This window comes from Dipodomys spectabilis, unplaced genomic scaffold (genome assembly GCF_019054845.1).
Source record: "Dipodomys spectabilis isolate Male_0828 unplaced genomic scaffold, ASM1905484v1 ptg000002l, whole genome shotgun sequence".
Classification (NCBI taxonomy): Eukaryota; Metazoa; Chordata; class Mammalia; order Rodentia; family Heteromyidae; genus Dipodomys; species Dipodomys spectabilis.
The window spans coordinates 18,228,291-18,243,700 of NW_024870679.1; the positions used below are offsets into that span (position 1 = coordinate 18,228,291).

Below are 15,410 nucleotides of genomic sequence, written 5' to 3' on the forward strand. Positions count from 1 at the left end.
AACTATATTTCAACTATTTTAATATCATTTTGGAAATAAAAAAGGAATTTAAGCTTTACAGAGAACGCTTTGTCAAAAGTTATCAGCCATTAAGCCACTTCACAGGATTATCATAGCAGAGCTGAAATAAGAGCTTAAATTCCTTTCCTCAGGAGGAGTGCTTGCATTTGCAATATAGATCTTGGGTGGCTTTACTTTCCTCAATTATTTATACCATGTTATTTGTTTTTTTCATTAATGTTTACTACAGAAAATGCTTTTTTTCTAGCAGCATGTAATGAATAGCCTTTAGAAAACTTAATTTCTAACTTAGCAAACTGATACTTTTTAAAACTTTATATCTTCCCATTTTAGTTCATTTTACACTTGTTTAAAATAGTGTGTCACAAACCAAACTTTGACTATGCAATATGGGCGACCGTAATGCTTCCATAATACTTGAGAGCTGTGCATTGGGATGGACGGCACTCGCTAGAGTGCCAGCCTGCGATCTGATTCCTGGCTATGTTCTTTTTGAATCTGGTATAAGTTACCCAACCTTTTATACTTCCAAATCCTCAACTGAGAAGTGGAACCTATTCTACATCCACAGATTCATCCTGGGGATGTAAGACAGTGCACACAGACCAGGTCCTCCATCTGTTACTCAATGCCAGTGTGATTCACATTCAGGATAGGAAGATTCAAACCCACATATGTCCTAAGAACCCAAGATTGTTGGGTTCTGAATACCATATTCTATATTCCTTGAGACTCTGCTCATCTCAAGTTCTAACTTTGCATTCCTAATGTTCTTGAGGCACATGACGGTGTCCTCACGTGAGAAAGTACTGCCTGGGTATTTCTGTCATCTTTAGAGGATCACCTTTGTAAAGGGCGCCTGCTGCACTGTGGGGGTTTGGGTTCAGCATCATGTACCTTGCACCATGCAAAGGAGGAAGGGATTGGAGCAAGGAATTGGGGCTCAAATGTTCCATCCCCTACGAATTCTCAGCCCTGTATTCTGTATCCTGTATTCTGACAGCGTAGACACATTTCTCAGAACGCTGGCATCACAGACTGCACTGTGTATACTCAGACAAGGGGCATGGGATTTCTTTTTAAAGGCTCTCAAGATGAAAAAGCCCCACCTAGGTAACATATCTTACATGAGAGGCGATAGGATGGGGTCAGAGTGGTCCGTGGGGTGTTCTTACAGCTTCTGTATGGCAGCAGTGGTTGCAGGGCTGTGCTACAGAACAAGAGCTCTGACTGTGGGCCAGTCACCCATCTCTCTCAGGTGACGTCCACTAGAGACATTTTGGTAGAGACCCTCTCATTTTTATCCACTTGGTTCCCAGTTCATTACTTGTCCTTATTGGCTGACTGTGTCCTTGCCTTTTTCCATATCTCCTCCAGCCCTGGCAAATGCAAACCTGAGAACTGCTCCCCTGGGCTTGCTGTACAGTCCTGCAGTTCTGCTGAAAGCTGGGCACAGTCACAAATGGAGGACAGATTTACAGTCCTGCTGTGCTGTCACCTCTGCTTACATCCCCAGCACGCCATTTCGTCTTGGCTCTTTTTCCTTTAGGCCCCCAGTCCTCTACACCTTCCTGTCCCCATTCCTAGCTCCCTCCCTCCCGGACAATCTTGTAGCAGACTTGCTGCTGCTTTCTGCCTCATAGAGAAGCCGGAAATGGGATGGTGTCATCTCCATCTCTCTGCCCCTCTTCCAAGTACAACGGCTATCACTTCCAGGGTGGTAGAAGATACCTTCTTCCCCCCAGTCCAGGGGCTCCTTCCACATGGGTCCTGATCTGTCCCTCCCTCCAGAAGATGAGGATTCATCTCTAAACCTGAATCCTGAGTCTAACAGCCACCTGCTTATCTGGATGGTTCACAGACATCTCACTTGTCAAAGCTGATAGAATTCACAAACTTTATAGACCATGATAATAACAATTTGCCTTGTGAACATTAAAATGTATTTGTGACTTTAAGTATCACTATCCCACAATACTGTGAAATTTGTGAAATTTACGTAATCACTTAATCTCAATAAAAAATTAGTTAAGAAGGGCTGGGAAGGTGGCTCAGTGGTAGAGCGCTTGCCTTGCATGCATGAGGCCCTGGGTTCAATTTCTCAGCATCACATAAGCAAAAAGAAAAAAGCTGTAAGTGGTGCTGTGGCTCAAGTGGTAGAGTGCTAGCCTTGAGCTGAAGAGCTGAGGGACAGCACCCAGGCCCAGAGTTCCGGCCCCATGACCGGACTCCCAAAAAAAAATTATTTAAGAAAAAAAGCTTTCAGGCCTACAAATCTAAGGGTCATCTTTGATGTCCTTTTGTTGTCACATTTAACATTTTATCTTGCAGCAGATCTTGGTGGCTTTTCCTTCAAAATATATCCCAAATTACCACTTCCATCTGTCTAAGCTACTGGATTCTTCTCTTCCTTAATTAGTACACTAGCTTTCCAAAATCCCTCCCTTTCCCCTTTGTCTGTCTGTCTGTCTGTCTATCTGTCTGTCTGTCTGTCTGCCTGCCTGCCTGCCTGCCTATCTACGTACCTATCCCTATCATCTATTTATATTTCCAAGTAAATCTATCTTTCTATCTCTATCTGTCAATCTATCTCTATTATCTATCTATCCATCTATGTATCTACCAATATCATCTATCAATCTGTAGCTATCTATCCATCTACCTCATCAACCTACCACCTAGTTTTCTATCATCTAGCTTTCTATCTCTATCATCTATCTAGCTATCTAGCTAGCTATCTAGCTAGCTAATGCTAGGGATTAAACCCAGGAACTTCCATATTGCTAGGTAAATTCTATACCACTGAGCAACATTACTGGTCCTTGATTTTTGTTATTTTTTGCAAACAGGGTCTCATGTTTGCCCAGGCTGGTCTTAGCTGGTTTTTTAAGACAAAGTCTCACTACATAGTCTAGCCTGGCCTAGGACTCATCATCTTCCTGTCTCTACTCCTGAGTGCTGGGATTATAGGCATGCACCACCATACACACAGCTCTATATTATATTCCCAACAGCTGGAGTGTTTTTATTAAAACAGCAGATCATGACAACCCTTTGCTCAGAATCCTTCAAGCATGTCCCATTTAAATCAGAGAAAAGCCCTGGGCTGTTGGCTGATGGGACTGCTACAGTCTGGCACCTGCTTTAGTATATGGTCCCTAGCTTCTCCTTCAACCCCTGCTTGCTTGTTCAGACTGAGAAGATTGTCACAAACTTCCTATGTCACCAGAATCACTTAGAAAGTGTCAGGACTCCTTGGGGAAAGTCTTCACAACTGTCCAGGTAGTGGCCTATTCTGCTGCCCAGAACTGAGCTGAGCATCTGCTCCCTCTCTGTTCTCAGGCACAAAGAAAAATAAACAAGCTTAGACTTAGGACCTACCACACTTAACCCTCATGGAGCATTCAATATCACTTCAAACATACATGTGATGTATCAAGGGACATGCCTACATATAAGGTCACGCAAACCACAGCAGTCCAATGATTTAGCTTCCTACTTAGCATTTTTACCATTCTCTCAGCCCAGATACATCTGACCAATTAGTGGTCATTTATACCATGAGTATTGTTGCTTAGCAACACAGTTCACATTCTACCGCTGTCAGGTCTCCAGGGAAACAGAGCTGAGGTACACACACACACACACACACACACACACACACACACACACAGAGTCAAATTCTGGACAAAGTGAGGGGTCCACACGTTGACACTTTGTCATTCTGACCCTTGCTCTTGCTGTTCTTTCTGTCTGGAAGGCTCTTCTGGAATATCTGCCATGACTCAGTGCCAATCTTCCTTCAATTCCTCAGCTAAAAGTCATATCTGACCAGCTGGGACCACCTACTCCCTTTAAGTATGCTTTATTTCCCTTTTTGTTTTTCCATTGTCCTTTTCACCGTGCAACATGTAGTTCCAAGCAATCACTTTCTGTTCATGGTTTCTCGTCTCTGGTTTCAGTTACCCCAGGGTCAATGGTGGTCCAAAAATATTAAATGGAAAATTTCAGAGGCAAACAATTCATAAAGTTAAAATTGCATGTCCTTCTGGGTCCCATGAGATTAGTTGCTTAGCAACCATCTTGGGTTCAGACTGATTGTCCAGGTCTCTCAGTTGTGTTCAAGTGATACTTGTCGTTTAAAAAGGCCACACAGCACAAAAGTATTTGATGTTGGCAAATCAGATATGCCAAAGACGTAAAGTGCTTCCTTAAAGTGAAAAGATAAATGAAAAGATTTTCAATTAAAATCCACATTCAGATTTCTTTCTCTTTCTCTCTTTGTCTTTTTTCTTTCTTCTTTCTCTCTTTCTCTCTTTTTTCTTTTCTTTCTTCCCTTCTTGTATTGGAGCTTGAACTCAGAGCCTGGGCAACATCATTGAGCTATTTTACTTAAGGGTAGCACGCTACCATTTAAGCTTACAGCTCTACGTCTGGCTTTTTGGGTAGTTAATTGGAGATAAGAGTCTCATGGACTTTCCTGTTTGGATTGGCTTTGAACCAAGATCCTTAGATCTCAACCTCTGGAGGAACTAGGATTTCAGTGTGAGCCACCAAAGCCCAGCTCATTTATGCAGATTTCTAAGATCCGTGGTAAGAACCAACAACAGAAAAACACGAGGTTGAATAATACAGTTTCAAGCATTCCCTGGAGAATTTTTAGATAGATCCCCAGGAAATCATTGTATATGGCTTATTAATCTTACTTATCTACTCACTTCTTCCTCCACAGAATTTCAAGAGTATGGGGATTTATCTTTGATTTTTTCCCCCTCCTTTATCAACAGTTCTTAGTAGAACAAAACCTGACACACAGTAAGATTCTTCAACTATCTATGAATAAACTTATTTATGAATAAATGAATGCTGTTTCTCTCTTTCAGACTCTAGCTTCTCACTGGGGCCTTTCTTTTCTTGGGTGGGGAGGGGAAAATGTTTTCGGTGACCACAGAAATGCATCCTGGATCCAAACTGCCTGGGTTTGAATAAGGCTTTGTTATCCACCTTGGGCCGTTAACTTCTGTGCCTTGGGAAAATAATCTTAGACTTGTCATGAGAAGAAATGACTTACAATATGCACAAAGTGTCCATGAACATGCCAAACACATAGAAGCAGCGAAGGTGGCCATGTAGCGCTGTGATTTCCACACTGTCAAATGTATTGGTCTGTTCTTTGCTCTTCTGGGTGACCTTCTTAAAGGTCATAGTCACTATACTGTCTCTATTTAAACTTTTATCCAGTTTTCCCACCACTAAAACTAAACTTTTTTTTTTAAATTGTGAAAATACCATACAGAGGGGTTACAATTACGTGGGCAAGATAATGAGTACATTTCTTATCAAGCATTGTTGCCTCCTCCTTTGTTTCCCCTTCCCATCCTTTCCCATGTCCCCACCCCTGCACCCCCCCTTCCCTCTCCAGGCCCCCCCTACTGCTAGCTGAAACTAAACTTTTCTAAGGGGTCTTCTTTCTATTTTTCTGTGACTTGGCTGAAAACTGCCTGCCCGTCTCTACCACACTTTCCTTCAGCTCTTAGGTGTCTTTCTTACAGCTACCCCTTTTCCAGCCTCCCGAGAGGCCTCTCTGCTTCCCCCGTGGTTTCCCTTCTCTTCATTCTTCCCTGCTGTGTAGTTGACACAGCTGACATCATTTCTCTCATGACCTTCCCAGTGGCAGAATCTACTTCCAGGAAGAGCACACACAAATAGTATGAAACCTATGCCAGTCCCTCAAAGGTTCAAAGGTTCAAAGATCCCAGTTCTTCTTCCTCCCTATTTCCAGCTGCTTCTCTAAGTTTTAATGTAACCATTCATTACCTTTTGTATTATTCCCCAGCAGAGTGGAATGTCTGTGGACACTTGCTACACAGCTTCTTCTGGTTGTAAGGGCACTAAGTCCCCTAAGCTTGGTGGCCAGCACATAGCAGCTATGTAAAATACTTCAGGACTTAATGGGCAGATACACAGCATTTATGCAGAATATATTTTGATTGGATTCCATTTTAATTCAGAACTAAATATGAGGTAAAATAATGATACCTCACCAAAATATCAGTTCATCCAAAAACCTTATAATACATATATATGTACTATAATAGATAGCATATATCATACTATATTATGATATATGCTACATATTATAGAATATTTTATAGTATTAATATAAATACATTACATATAGAAATATATAATTATATATAAATTATAAAATACATAAATATATAATATGTTACCATATTATATAGAACATTATATATTATATCCTGTATATTACATAAATAATATAGCAAAGATGCTATACAGTACACATGCCCTATGTAAATATATAATATATAGCATACACCCTATATTTCCCAGTTGGCATGGCATTGTGAGTGTCCATGCTATACCTCACTGTGAAGCAAACTGTGAAATATACGGAATGCTCTGGTGTTAGCAACATTAATCCTTACTTGAGTGGATGGAGTATTATAAGTTCCCCATTTACCTTATTAGAAATATTGGACTCCTGACCAGGATGACAAATGTCATTTACAAACAGAGAAGAGTAATTTCACACTTCAAAAAAAAAAAAACCCAAAAAACACCCAATCAAACAGCGAACTGTCTTTGGCCTTTTTTTTGGCCGGTCGTGGGACTTGAACTCTGGGCCTGGGCACTGCCCCTCAGCTCTTCACTTGAGCCACAGCACCACTTCTCGCTTTCTGGTGGTTTACTGGAGATGAGTCTCACGGACTTTCCTGCCCAAACTGTCTTTGAATCGTGATCCTCAGATCTCAGCCTCCTGAGTAGCTAGGATGACAGGCGTGAGCCACCGGTGCTCAGCTTGTCTTTGGCCCTTTTTTGTGGTGATAGAGATGGAACCCAGGGCCTCAGTCTAAACAAGGGCTCAGCGACTGAGCCACATGCTGTCCCCACAGAGCTGGCTCTCTGAAGAGGTCTCACTGCCCTGGCATCTTGCCCCAGCCCCGCCTCCACCCCGGGCAGGCACCCACCTGTAGAGTACATCCAAACACGCCAATCATCAGCATGGCCACCGACAGGTAATCGGTAAACACGTCCCACCACGGCTTCAGCACCCGAAAGGCAGGCTGCTGCTCCGAGAACTGCCGGAATTCTGTCACCGGAATCATGTTTCTGGGAAAGGAGAGACTGCTGGTGAGTATGAATAATGCATCTGCAGGCACCACATACTACACGTACCAGGATCTGAAACCAAAACACTGTTCTTGCAGTCCAAGCCCAGCCCTGCATCCACAGGAGGAGGGTGGGTTCCCCTAGGGAGTCCCCACCCAGTCCCCATCCTCCCCGTACCACATCCCACAGGGCACGAGAGCCCCTCCAAAAGTCCCTTCCTCAACCCCCACTTCCCTCACAGACAATACAAAGACATTCGCAGGAATGGCCCCACCTTGGGAACTGTTTTTGCTGTTGATCACACTTTCAGCTGCTCTGAACTGTCATTTCAGTATCCCCTGATGTGCATGGTTTACTGGACTCTAGAAGACATCTTGCTTACATTACCAGGAAGAAAAAATACTGTCACATGGTCTTTGTCCTCTAAGAGATCTTTTTGTCTGTGTGCTTTTGATATTTTTTATACTTCTTATACTGCTCTAATGTTATTATGAGGGAAACATCCTGAGAAATCAGGGTTGCCCTGGAAACCTGTAATAGTTTGAATAAGTATACCCTAAAGGGCCATGGGAAAAAGGTTCCATGCCAGCTTGTGGGATTACTGACAGGCGGAGGAACCTTTAAGAGGTGGGGCCTAGTGGAAGGAAGGTAGGTCACAAAGGTCATGCTCTTGAAGAGGATTGAAGGGGGGACCAGAGCCATTTCCCCTGGCTCTTTACTTGCCTGTCATTTGCCTCTCATCATAACTAGTGTCTTGTAGCAGGCCCCAAAGCAATGAGCCAACAGACCAGGGACTGAAACCTTTCTACTTTGCAAGTTGATACTGCAGCTAGTTGTTACTGTGCCACAGAGCTGACTAACATAAAACTCCTATCTGTAAGTGCATAACAGATGTTCAACCGATAGGGCACATTTAAATGGCCCTTAGAGAAAAAGTGGCCCATGTCCTTCTTGGTCTGCAATCTCCATTCTCCCCATTCTCCCTGCCTTTTGTGACCCAGAAATTGAGGTTGAACATGTTGCTAGTATGAGAAGACCTGTTTTCTTTTTCTTTTTGGCAAAGAATAAGTCCTAACAAGTGCCAAAAGGAAACTCTTTCTCCCTTCTGCCACCTTCGGATGCTGTCTATATTCATCTTTGTTACTCAATCCTAATCAAAGCGGTGGGGGAATGTGTATTTGCTGCTTTGTCTCCCAGATCCTGTTTCATGGATTTTCCTTAACTGATACTGAAGTCTGCCTTACACAATGGCCACTCAAGATGAACGCGATGCTTCTCTTTCCTTAGTGCTCTAAAATATTATAAGGAGAACCCCAAAGTATCTATAACAATAATGCCCATAAATAAGTACCATGTTAGAAATTAAACCCAAGAAATTAAAATATATATTAATTCATTAAAAATAAATACATTTTCCCAAACACAGAAATTAGAATAACTTTTACACTTTGAGAACAGTTTTCGTTAATATTGGCTTAAAAGAAGGCAGCAGCTGGCCAGACTCTTAGATCTGCTGCTACCTGCAAGTTCTTGTGACATGTTGTTCAGGCTGAACTACACAAGGTAAACATTGCCTCAACAAAATATATAGTTAGAGATGCAAGGAGTGTCTTTTTTTTTCCAAATGTTTGATTGTGATTAAGTGGTTACATAATTTCCCAAATTTCACAGTATTGTGAGATAGTGAAGCTTAGTTAAAGCCACAAGCACATTCTAACTTTCATACGACAAATTGTCTATCATGGTCTATAACATTTATGAGTTCTATGAGCTTTGCAATACAGTTATTTCTTCCACATTGGGTGATATGTACATTTCTTTTGTTTTGCATAGTGTCAGCTGTTCCCTCTTTCCCACTTGTTCCCTCCCTCCCATCGCTGCCATTGAGTTGCTTAGTTCATTTTGATCAATGTCCAGTGCAGCTGATGGGTCCTGCTGTTGTATGTTTTTCCCTGATTCCCTCTAGTTCTGTATTGTCCTGGTTTCCCTCTGCTGTGCACATATATACCATACATGAGATCAGCAGCATGGGGTTATTTAGTAGTGATTCAACCAGATGAGTGGAAGTCCTTTGTTTCTTAAGTCCTGTTAATTTTGTTGTATCACCTAACCTTTTGGATTTAACATCCACTTATCAGGGAGACCATGGCAAGGAGTGTCTTAACAGCTTTTTCTTATTTACGTATTTTTGGTCAGTTGTGGGGCTTGAACTCAGGGTCTGGGTGCTGTTCCTGAGCTCTTTTGCTCATGGCTAGCGCACTACCACTTGAGCCACAGCTCCACTTCTGTATTTCTGGTGGTTTATTGGCGATGAGTCTCACAGAGTTTCCTGTCTAGCAGGCTTTGAACTGCGATTCTGCCATCTCATCCTCCGGAGTAACTAGGATTACAGGAGTAAGCCACTAGCATCAGCTTAATAGTTTTTTCATGTCATGGAGAATATTCTTTTATTTTTCTTTTGGCAGTACTGGGGTTCAAGACTATTCAGAGCCTTGGGCTTCTTTTTTTGGGGGGGGTCCGGTCATGGGGCCTGAACTCTGGGCCTGGGCACTGTCCCTCAGCTCTTCAGCTCAAGGCTAGCTAGCGCTCTACCACTTGAGCCACAGCACCACTTACGGCTTTTTTCTTTTTGCTTGTGTGGTGCCGAGGAATCGAACCCAGGGCCTCAGGCATGCAAGGCAAGCGCTCTACCACTGAGCCACCTTCCTAGCCCGCCTTGGGCTTCTTAACCAAAGTATTTAATCACTTTGGTCTCCAACCATTTTTGCTTTCATTTTTCCTCCTAGGCAAGCCTGGACTGTGATCCTCCTATTTGTTCTTCCTATGTAGCTGGGATGACAAGTGTGAACCACTGTTCCCAGCTCTTCATTGGCTGAGCTAAAATCACACTTTTTTTTTTTGCACAGCTAGCCTTGAACTGCTATCCTTATCTTCACTTTCTAGGAAGCTAAGTTTATAAGTGCTTGAGCCACAGTGTCCAGAAGGATATTTATTTTTGAAGCTATACCAACTTGACTAGAATAGTTGCAATGTGGAATCTGGAAACTATCTCATTAAAATTATAAAATTCTTAGTTCTTAAAACTAATTTCAAATATTGAATTAAACTCTTTATTAAAAATCCATTAGTGTTTCTTTTCCTTTCTTTCTTTTTTCTTTTTTTTTTTGCCAGTCCTGGGCACTGTCTCTGAGCTGCTTTGGCACAACACTACTACTCGAGTCACAGCACCACTTCCAGCTTTTTCTGTGTATGTGGTACTGAGGAATCGAACCAGGGTTTCATGTATGCTAAGCAAGCACTCTACCACTAAGTCACCTTCCCAGCCTTCTTTCCTTTTCTTTATGTGATACAGCAGCAGCAGCCCAGGGCCTTTCCCAAACTAAGCAAGCATTCTATTTCTGAGCTACAGCCCAGCCTCTGTCTGGCACTTTGAACACATCTTTACCTTATGCATGAGTTGTAAAACCATGCATTGATAATCTGGAAAACAATGGATCATTTGAATTGGTGATCTTCCAAATAACACATTTCATTAAAAAAAAAAACACTTTAAAATATTAATTATATCACCATTGCTATTATCTGGGAACAAAAAGTTTTAAGTACTGGGAAGCTGTCAGGCTCTTGATTCTTCAAAGCCTTAACTATCACTTGAAAATCAGAATTTTATCACTGTTAACAAATGTTTGTTATTATCTGTTCCTATCATAACATACCATGTCCCTAAGTCTGAACCATCAGTTGTTTTATTCAAGGAAAAAAGCCCCAAAATGATATGATAAAACAGCTAATTTAACTTTCAATTTAAACATCCCAGGGGTTTTCTCGAAGGAAAGGCCAGTGTACTTTGGGACACACATAGCACAAGTTCTCTGTGTTCCTTTCCCATCTCACATAATAAATACATTTGGTCAAGGCTTGAGAGTTACTCAAATAATAACAGGTCCTGTTTCAGCAGGGACATTAAGTGACACAGGCTTCAATTTTCGAAAATAAATCGTGTGCACCCACGAGGGATGCAGTCCCTTCAGTACAGTTTGGTTTCTTCGGTGTTGATTCATGCAGAGAAAGGCACCACACGCACTAGGGATTTGGCAATGTCAGTGACAAAGGGAAAAGGCATCTCAGCATTAGGTAATTCTGACCTTGAGGGGCTTTTACAAGAGGTTTGGGCTAGCAGTGTCCCGGGCACCATGCTCTGAGGTAGAGGACCACTGCTCCTTTATCTACGGCCTTCCTTGCAAGAGCAAAGTCTAGGTTCTCACACACAGGGCGGGGTCCCTCTGAATTCTTCTTTTGCAACACTTAGCCCCTCTAAGACACTGCCATGACAGCTACACTTGTTTTCTTTTCCAAGTTAGTTGTGAGTTTGAAGAGTTATCACTGCATAGTAAATAAGAGCCAAACTCTTCTAGTTTGTTATCATTAACTTTTAAAGGCTTGGTACTGCCAGACTGTCTGACCAACATGGGTGGCTCACATCTGTAATCCTAGCTACTCAGGAGGCTGAGATCTAAGGGTCACCATTCAAAGCCAGCCCAGCAGGAAACTCAGTGAGATTCTGATCTCCAATTAACTACTAAAAAGCTGGAAATGGTGCCGAGGCTCAAAGTAGGAGAGCAGTAGCCTTGAACACAAAAGCTCAGGGACAGCACCCAAGCCCTGAGTTCAAGGATGGTGCACGCATGCATGGTGCATGTGCGCACGCACGCACACGCATGCATACACACACACACAGAAAGTGACTATTATCACATTGTTCTACACTGTAAATAATGACTATTCAAAATACATCCACTACTGAAGAAAATGTTCGAGATGAAGGCCCGAATCAGGAATTATTTATAATTTTAAAGTTAAGGATCATTGAAATTTTAATGCACAATGTTCTATTACTAGTGCTAAAGAGGACATGTCGATCAATAATGCTTATGTCTCAGCCTGTACCCAAAGATATGGCCGCACATTGTCACTCCCTAACTCTTTTTTTTTTTTTTTTAATTTTATTTTATTTTATTTGAGAACATACTGTACAGAGGGGTTACAATTACATGGGCAGGATAATGCATACATTTCTTACCAAGCATTGCAGCCTCCTCCTTTGTTTACCCTTCACCTCCCTTCCCAGCCTCCCCCCTCCCTCCCACCCAATCATACCCCCCCTCCCCCCCCCGACATTGTAAAGCTGGTTTTGACATGACATTTTGTACTTCTCATTGTTGCAACAGGTCCACCTGAATCCTTAAATGACTTGTTTGTCCCCATCTCCTCCACATGTTATACTGACATCAAATATAGTGAAAGCGGGGGTTACACTGTGGGGGTCACTCCCTAACTCTTAACATTACCAAGCAACAAATGACAGAAAACATCTAAACAAGAAAGTCTTATTAAGAATGAAATTAAATCTTATTCATCCTTCTGATAACTATTTAATAGAAGCCTTTGTCCCTACAGGATAAGTAATTATTGGGTTTGGTTCTAAATTATATGAGTTCCCTCTTCCAAGCGTCGTTTTCTCCTAGTGAAGTTAAATAAAATCTAATGTGAAGAGACACACACATTCTAGAACTGGATGGGTAAGAGGGCTCACAGATTCCTTTAGATGCAAGCTCTAGAAGGAAGGCTATGTTCAAAGGGTGCTGGCCTCCCATTTAACTTGCCAAAGATCTATGTGGGAAAAACAAACAAACTCTTAGTTAAAATATGTGCATCTGAGATTAATTGATTCTTCAACTTAAAAATATAAAAACAAGCTAGGTGAGTGTCAATGGCTCACACCTGTAAGCCTAGCTACTCTGAGACTGAGATCTGAGGATCCAAGTTCAAAGCTGGTCCAGTCAGGAAAGTCTGTAAGATCCTCATCTCAAGTTAATCACCAAAAAAGACAGAAGTCGATCTGTGGCACAACTGGTAGAGCACCAGTCTTGCACAAAAAAGAGATATTACTCATGCCTAGTTCAAGCCAGTACCAACAGGAAAAAAAAAAAAAGATTAAAACAACTAAAACCCCTCCACCCTCAAAGAACTAGAGACACTAGGTGATATATTACCTGAGAGTAAAACACAAATGATGTACGTATATCCTGAAAATTAACTACAAAACATGGTATAACAGCCACCAGTGTTTAGTGCAATTTCTGTTTTGTTCTCTACTTTTCTCCCAACAACTCACAAAGTTTGCCTATAGTAGGTGCCACAGATTAAATAAATGAATAATTAGCTAAAAATGACAAGACAACTGAAAGATCCAAGAGTTATTCATTTGACTCCTTTGAGAACACAATTTTTAAAAAAACTATGAAAAAATTTAAAGCCCAGTTAACTTGGATTAAAAAAAACAGGAAGTGCCATCTGTATAGACAAACTATATAGTATTTTGAAACGGTTTACTTGCCATTGCTATTTTTAGTAAGAAAGTTGGCTTGGGTTTAGATGAAGCCTTCTTGAGAATAACCATCTCAAAAATACCTAGAGCTTTGCCAAATGTATTTTTAAAAATGGTTGAAGGACCTACAAAACAAGATACAGAAGCCTAGTAATAGATCAGCTTGCAGGGAGACATGGAAAGTTGTTTTCGATGAGCAACTTCATTAGTAGCACAAAAAGATAGATATAAAGCTGGTTCCTACCTGTAAATCATAGTTACTTAGGAGGCTGAGATCTGAGGATCCTCGTTTAGAGTCAGCCCAGGCAGGAAAGCCTGAGGCTCAAGTAGTGGGGCACCAGCCTTGAGCAAAAAACAAAAAAGCTAACGGACAGCACCCAGACCCTGAGTTCAGGCCTCCGTGATGTGAGGAGATCTTGGTAGGAGAAAATTAACTCCAAAGTTATTAAATTAGGAAGCTTACAAATATTAGTGACAAATAACCAAAAACTGAAAAATGGCATAGAAAGATCGTAGACATTGAGTTTAAACTGAGGCTTAGTAGGGGGCAAAAATTAAGGAAGAAAACAAGAAAAATATTTACACTTAAAGAGTCAACCAGTTCAAGAAAATCTTTGAAGAGGAGTTTTAGTGGATGATTTTTTTTTCCTTTGGGGGTAGGGTAGAAAATATCCTTAGCGCCAAGAGAAAAAGACAAGGGTTTTGGAACTACTCAGGATATTTTGTTTATAGCTAGTTCCTCTTTTCAGATGGCCTAAAAACTTAGTACAGATCAATGTTTTCAATGGTTATGCAGGCATAAATGAATGGAGTTCCTTCAAAGGAAGTAAAAAAAGTAGATGATCAACAGATAAATGGAGTCATGCAAGTCCCACTGAGATTCTTGTGAGATAGAATCAAGACAGTTTAGTGCTGGTGTGGCTCAAGCCTATAATTCTAGCTACTCAGGAGCCTGAGATCTGAGGATTGTGGTTTGAAGCCAGCCCAGGCAATAAAGTTTGTGAGACTCTTATCGCCAATTAACTGCAAGAAAAAAAAAAAAAAAGCCAGAAGTGGAGCTATGACTCAAGAGCTAGAGCAATAACCTTTAGTAAAAACTCTCAGGGACAACACCCAGGTCTTCAGTTCAACCAGCACCAAAAATAAATAAGTAAATAAATAAATAAATAGAAAAAAGAAAAAAAGAAAGAAAAGAAAAAAAAATAAAGAATTATGATATGGCTACCTGGGCACTTTTCCCTTTGAGGCCCTTTGAGCTAACAGAGCAAAATATGTGTGTGTTGAGCCCAGCAGATTTGCATATTTATTTGCATCCACTTATATCTATTAGCAAGCTAAACATTAATTCATACTGATGTCTCCAATTTTCATCCATGCTTATAGATTAAATTGATAAAGAGTCTTCAAGACTTGCCCACTAAAAGGCTAACCAAAGCAACTTTTCTTTTTTCACCTGTTTATTGGCATCAATGAATTGTACAAGGAGGGTTCATTCTGCCATATTCGTAGGATACTGCTTGATCAGATTAAAAGCAGCCTTAACAGCTTCATCTTTCCTGCCTGCTGCTTCCTCTAGAAAGCATCATCTGTCTTGATGCTGACCTATGCCAAGTCATGCCTCCACTCAAAGTTAGTATAAAAATGAATTCTGTGTAAGGAAAACCCAAAGCTCTGGCTCAGTAGGCCACGTTTGGTACCCAGCACACAAAATTCTTATCCCAGGCAGCCAATATTGCGTCAGCCCAATCAGGAGTCTTCCTGAGACTCAACACAGGCAATGGTGATGGCCAGGCTGGTTCCTCTACACTTGTCAATCATGGAGCACTCCCTCACTCAGTCCATCCAGAGCCCCTCCTCTGGAACC

At 41.4% G+C, this 15,410-nt stretch overlaps 1 protein-coding gene across 1 annotated transcript in view; it reads right to left on the minus strand.

Annotated features, from left to right (window-relative positions):
* The window catches only part of Lrrc8c (leucine rich repeat containing 8 VRAC subunit C), a 71,205-nt gene that overhangs the window by 17,415 nt on the left and 38,380 nt on the right, over nucleotides 1-15,410 (minus strand). The window contains exon 3 of the mRNA XM_042678008.1: nucleotides 7,017-7,158. Coding sequence (XP_042533942.1) covers nucleotides 7,017-7,154 — 138 coding nt within the window. The 5' untranslated portion in view covers nucleotides 7,155-7,158. The remainder of the gene's footprint in view (nucleotides 1-7,016; nucleotides 7,159-15,410) is intronic.